At 38.4% G+C, this 6,000-nt stretch overlaps 1 protein-coding gene across 1 annotated transcript; it reads left to right on the top strand.

Annotated features, from left to right (window-relative positions):
- Window positions 1–1,043: 1,043 nt before the first annotated feature.
- Window positions 1,044–5,806, top strand: LOC133695000 (tubby-like F-box protein 8). Its single transcript, XM_062116726.1, has 5 exons — window positions 1,044–1,219; window positions 2,445–2,902; window positions 3,097–3,184; window positions 3,792–3,924; window positions 4,837–5,806. The coding sequence occupies exons 2-5, from the start codon at window positions 2,555–2,557 to the stop codon at window positions 5,537–5,539; spliced, it is 1,272 nt and encodes a 423-aa protein (XP_061972710.1). The 5' UTR covers window positions 1,044–1,219; window positions 2,445–2,554; the 3' UTR covers window positions 5,540–5,806.
- Window positions 5,807–6,000: the final 194 nt, after the last annotated feature.

The raw sequence follows: 6,000 nt of genomic DNA, 5'->3' as shown, positions 1-6,000 counted from the left end.
TTCATGTTGGGTTAACTCCAACATAATTTAATTGGAAACTCGAGTTAAGAAAGGATTTAAAATTGACCTGTTTTGATTCAATTTAATAATATTGCTAACGAATTTCTTGTATTCATGACATTTCTTTTGAGTTTTAAAAATTTTGATTTAACTCATGATAGAACACTGTTAAATAAATTAGTATGAATCAATGAAAAAGAAAATGCAATTATTAAAGTTACTAACAGCAAAGGTAAATTTCATGATAAAAACAAAATGAAAGGTAAAGAAGAACAAGAAGATAAATTTCTTACTAATTTCTTCCCTTCATCTTTATTCTCTAAACTAATAATTTATTAGTCATTCATTTTTTTTAAAAAAACATCTGCCTCTTGAGAGAGGGTTGGACAAGGCAAGTGAGATCCACGTTTTAGCTTCATATACCATACCAAAAATCAAAGTTTTAAGACCCGGCCCAGTGGTCGGCCCGGTCTAAGGCCCGGGTTCCGGGTTTTGGCCGGGTCACCGGGTTTGGTCGGGTCGGCCGGGTCAGTTCTTTTTTTTAAAAAAAAATCAAAACGACGTCGTTTTAGTAAACAAACAAAAAAAACAAAAGTCAACGGGTTTGTCACCAGGTCTTGACCGGGTCTTGTCGGGTCAGCCGGGTCACCGGGTCGACCCGCCGGGTCAGCCGGGTCACACCGGGTTTTTCCTTCCCCCGTTTTTTCATCAACCCGGCCCGGTTCCGGCCCTGGGTCGGCCGGGTCCCGGGTTGACCCGTCGGGCCGGGCCGGGTTTCAAAACTATGCCAAAAATTAATTTCTAAATATATGTACAGAAAATAATAACACTATCCAAATTCACTGACGTCATCTCAATCGGGCCACATTGACCGAGACATTAACACATGAATCTAACCAACGTTTTGAGACAAGTAGAGGGACGAAGGCATGGGTTTGGTCGAAAATTAAGGTCAACTGTTTCGAGGACCAAAACATAATTTGACAAAAGAGAGAAAGGCACCGCATTATTAAACAAATAAAAAAAAATAGTTAAACTAATTACAAGTGCTCCTCTGCATTCAAAAAAAGGGACATCATAAAAAGGAAGCTAACTCCCTATTCCATGCTTGTTCTTATAATCAAATTTCAAGTCCGCCTGTTGCTGCTGTTGGAGCCGTCTCTAGAGAGAGAAATAAGAGAGAGAAAACAGATAGAGGGAGAGCGATGGTGTTGTAAAGGTAAGGATCTGTCACAGTACAGGAAGAGTGGTGAGCTATTATGCTCTCCAGCTTGCACTTCTACTTCTCTGTCTCTGTTATTCTCTCCTTTTGGTTTCTTTTTCAAGATCTGTATCTTAGATTCGGAGATTTTTCTGTTTGTTTCTCCAGAAAGATACCAAGAAAAAGTCCAAATTTCGAGTCTTTGACAAGAAATAAGGACCCAATTTCTTCTTTCTATTTTTATAATTGGTGAAAGATTTTATTTCTCTGACCTGGGATAATAAAGTTGTTTTTTTTTTATCGTGATTTTTGAACTTTTTTAGCTATTTCTTTTCATGTTTTTTTAAACATTTGGACATTTTTTTGTATATAATTTAAGCATTTGTAAATTTGGTGAACGGGTGAGGATAAAGTGTTGTTTCTGCTGCAGAGTTGTATGAAAAAGTTCTGATCTTTGCTGATCGGTGAAGATTAAAGGTGGAAGAATGGATATTAAGTTTGTTTCTTTTTTTACTCGAACCTGAAATGCCTAGTTGAGAGTTGAGACATGTTAGAATTCTAGTCCGATGATATTCATTTCGTATTTTCACAAAAAAAATTAAGACAAAAGGAAGAAGCTCGGTAATAGCAGAAGTTAAGGCATCATCCCTCTTCGTGTTGCTGATTACGTCACTTGATAAACTCTAGTGATTACTTCTTAAAGAATTTTTTTTTCAGCAGATAAACTTTAGAAGCTCAGGGTTGAGGGTTGGTTCTTGCTGTAAATATACTTTGGAAGAACTCATCCAAAATGTTCTGGTGGTTCTGCTATCTATGAACCCTAACTTAAGACCCAGTTAAAGTCCTTTTTTTTTCTTAAATTTTTTTTTTACGGCGTTGGGGATATGGTTTGTACCTTTTTTTTTATTAGATTCTTTATCTGAATAAGTTCTCATGATTCATGAAGTTAGAATTTGAATTAATTGGCAAATGGGTTTGCTTCCTTTTTCTGAGATTCTTAATTTGAACCAGATTGTACTATTTAGGAAGATAGATTTGAACCGATTGCAATTTGGATTTTAAGGGTTAGTTTAAAACATATCTGACAGTTTAGGTGCTTTTGTTCCATGTAGTCTTTTCTTTTATAGGAATCTTCTTAACTTGCGTAGTGCTTTTCCCTTGTCTGTCATCTATCTCTATTCTTTTTTTTATAGTAAGCATTGTAGCTATAGCTGGAATTTAAAACAATTTTGTTGATTTGCAGTTGTGAACTCGTGTTCTGGTTTGTGATCATCCATACACTTGACTGTAAATATAATTCATGCGATCACATTGAAGCGTGTATTAACTTATTCTGCAAGTGTATTAGAGGAAATGTCATTCCGTAGTATAGTTCGTGACATGAGGGATGGGTTTGGGAGCTTGTCGAGGCGGAGTTTTGAGGTCAGGCTGCCAGGTCATCACAGAGGGAAATCTCATGGCTTAGCTTGTGAGCTGCATGACCAGCCAGTGGTCATCCAGAATAGTCGTTGGGCTGGTCTTCCTCCTGAGTTATTGCGGGATGTGATCAAGAGGTTGGAGGCTAGTGAGAGCACATGGCCTGCCCGCAAGCATGTTGTTGCTTGTGCTGCTGTGTGCAGGGCTTGGAGAGAAATGTGCAAAGAAATTGTCAGAAATCCAGAGTTCTCTGGCAAGATCACTTTCCCAGTTTCCCTAAAGCAGGTAAGATCTTTGCATTTTTATTCTTGCCTGTGTAATATCAATATTTAAAGAAATTTTTATAATGTTCAGTACATGTAACTGGCTTTCGTATCTGCAAGATGTTCACCTGAGCATAAACACACGGATCTAAATAAAGGATTTTGTGTGTTTCAAAATGATAATTGATAAAAATCTTTTTTTCTATCCATTTACAGCCAGGGCCCAGAGATGGAACTATCCAGTGCTTCATAAAGAGGGACAAATCAAAATTAACTTACCATCTTTTCCTTTGCCTTAGCCCTGGTGAGCTTATCTCTGCTTTATTTTGTAAATCATGATCTTATGCTGATGCAACTGGATAATTTGCTGTTACTAAACCTTTTACCACAATGTATAGCCCCACTGCTTATTCTTCCTAACAGAATGAATATCATATTTCATGCCATTTGTCAAACTGACCAGCTAGAAGCAAAGTTCTGATTTTTAGTAGTTCATCCTCTCTGTTGTGAAGAAACCAGCGTGGTTGATGCAAGTTGTATCAGTACTCCAAATTTCTTATTGATGTGCTCTCTATGTCCTCTTTGACTCACTTACACACTCGTGTGCGTGCACGGACACTCATGTATATGTCCAAGCACATTGTAAATCCTGGTTAATTGAATTTTTTATGTGAAGTAGTGGTGTTTTGTATTGTCAGGTGACTTTACTCACTATTAAATGTGTCCTCATGAGCTTTCTTGAATCCAATACCTTGTCCAGTTATTTTTGTATTCAATCCAAGTTATCCGTTCCTAAATATGATAAAATTTCCTGTAATATTCTATTTAGCTGCTGAAGCTGTTTGACACAGTTTTCCTAATTTCCTATCTTCTATAAGAATATGCTGTTGATTAATGGCATGCCTATGCAGCTTTGCTTGTTGAAAACGGGAAATTTCTTCTGTCTGCAAAACGTACCCGGAGAACCACATGCACGGAGTATGTTATCTCCATGGATGCAGATAACATATCAAGATCAAGCAACACTTATATTGGAAAACTGAGGTAAGAGTTAATTTTAAGGTCAATATTTGCTGACTTGCTGAAGTCCTAAGCTTGACCAGCTATTGTCTGCACTGTCTTGCCTGAAAATAGGGTAATTCCCTTTTCGGACATGAAGATTGAATATAGTTATAGTTAAAATTTTCTCTGGATCCCAACTCCCAAGCGCCCTTCATTCCTGTATAGCAATCCCTTAAAGAGCCGATATAGTATAGCATTAACAACTATCCTCCATTATCTACCAGACAAGGTGTACTTGTTGCCAAGCCATATAATCCATGTTTTTTTTTTTAAATCTGAACTTTATTTTCCCTATTATTTGTATTATAAATATATTACATTTGTCTATGTTATAGGAGTTAGTGTTTGGCGCCAAATGCTAGCTGTTTAGAAGTAATATTTACATGCTTTTAGTTCAAGAGTAAAATTAGCATCATTCTGTTCATGTTGAAGTTCCTTAAACTAGGTTACAAATCAGGTTTAGAGTTTTTATTTAGTGTGGTTAGAGTTTCTCTATGGGCAGGGATGATATTTGTTCTCTCTTCTGATGTGCGAGGAGGATGTAACTACTAAGGATGGTTTTTCATGTATCATAATACTAATGTAACTAGTTGATGATTTTAAAGATTAGACTTGTGAATGTGAACCATCCCTGGGAGGCCATGCTAGTTTGTTTCGTTGATGTTAATTGCTTCACGTGAATCATATGCAAGGACTTTTTAAGCATTTAAGGTGGTGTTTTTAAGGCTTCCATTCTATGGATATCTTTATAGCAAGTTCTGCAATGACTTTGCACAATTGGAACATTGTGAATATGTGGTTGCAAATATCAAATGAACTTGGATGAGATTGTTGGTTCTGCAAATTGTTGTTGCATCAGAAGTTGTGTTGAGATGCTTATTGTTATTGTTTCAGGTCAAATTTTCTGGGTACGAAGTTCATAATTTATGACACACAGCCACCATACAACAATGCTCTGCTTTCACCACCTGGTCGAAGCCGCAGGTTTTACTCAAAGAAAGTTTCTCCGAAGGTCCCTACAGGCAGCTATAACATTGCTCAGGTTACATATGAGCTGAATGTGCTTGGCACCAGGGGTCCACGAAGGATGCACTGCACCATGCACTCTATCCCTGCATCATCCCTTGAGCCAGGTGGGTCTGTCCCAGGCCAGGCTGAGCTCCTCCCACGCTCCCTTGAAGACTCGTTTAGGAGCATTTCCTTCTCAAAATCAATTGACAATTCAACCGAGTTTAGCAGTTCCCGGTTCTCTGACATTGTTGGGCCTCGAGAAGATGAAGAGGGAAAGGAGAGGCCACTTGTTCTTCGGAACAAGGCACCAAGATGGCATGAGCAGTTGCAGTGCTGGTGCCTCAATTTCCGTGGGAGAGTGACAGTAGCATCTGTCAAGAATTTCCAGCTTATTGCTGCAACGCAACCTGCTGCTGGTGCACCGACTCCATCACAGCCTGTACAGTCTGATCATGACAAGATCATTCTTCAGTTTGGTAAGGTTGGTAAGGATATGTTCACCATGGATTACCGGTATCCTTTGTCTGCGTTCCAGGCTTTCGCAATCTGTTTGAGCAGCTTTGACACTAAATTGGCTTGTGAATAAAGAAAATGGTATCGACTATAGAAACATTTAATTGGCAAGGTATTTCTTTTAGGGCTCTCTAGGATGGGGTGGTCGTAGCTGTATGCAGTCACTGTACAAGTCGTAGTGGACTGTAAAGTGCAAAAAACCGCGTCTCATTGGAGGGGTCTTTCCTTTGTCACCCTTTTCTCATGCTTCAGTTGGATTAGTTTGCTTTGAATGATTCCATCATGTTTTCATATATTGTTAAACTTCTTTCTTGTAATATGACAAAACTATGTTCAGACACGTCTAATCATCAAGCCATTCGACTGCCGAGGACTTAATCTGGGATTGAGACGAAAGGGTATCTTGGTTCCTCAAATTTTACACACTTGCATCTATAATTGAATAAATTAATTCCCTGGAATTAAAGTTCTTCAACCGTTCGACGGTTGGCGCTTGACACAACGACTGTGTACTCCTCCTTGCCCTGTGAAATG

This window comes from Populus nigra, chromosome 5 (genome assembly GCF_951802175.1).
Source record: "Populus nigra chromosome 5, ddPopNigr1.1, whole genome shotgun sequence".
NCBI lineage: Eukaryota > Viridiplantae > Streptophyta > Magnoliopsida > Malpighiales > Salicaceae > Populus > Populus nigra.
This window is presented reverse-complemented; position numbering and strand designations above follow the sequence as displayed.

Bases quoted from the DNA above. Each gene is read 5' to 3' on its own strand.
- LOC133695000 (XM_062116726.1), top strand. From the start codon at position 2,555: ATGTCATTCCGTAGTATAGTTCGTGACATGAGGGATGGGTTTGGGAGC. The intron at 2,903-3,096 runs GTAAGATCTTTG...ATCCATTTACAG, and splicing joins TCCCAGTTTCCCTAAAGCAG to CCAGGGCCCAGAGATGGAAC. The intron at 3,185-3,791 runs GTGAGCTTATCT...ATGCCTATGCAG, and splicing joins TTTCCTTTGCCTTAGCCCTG to CTTTGCTTGTTGAAAACGGG.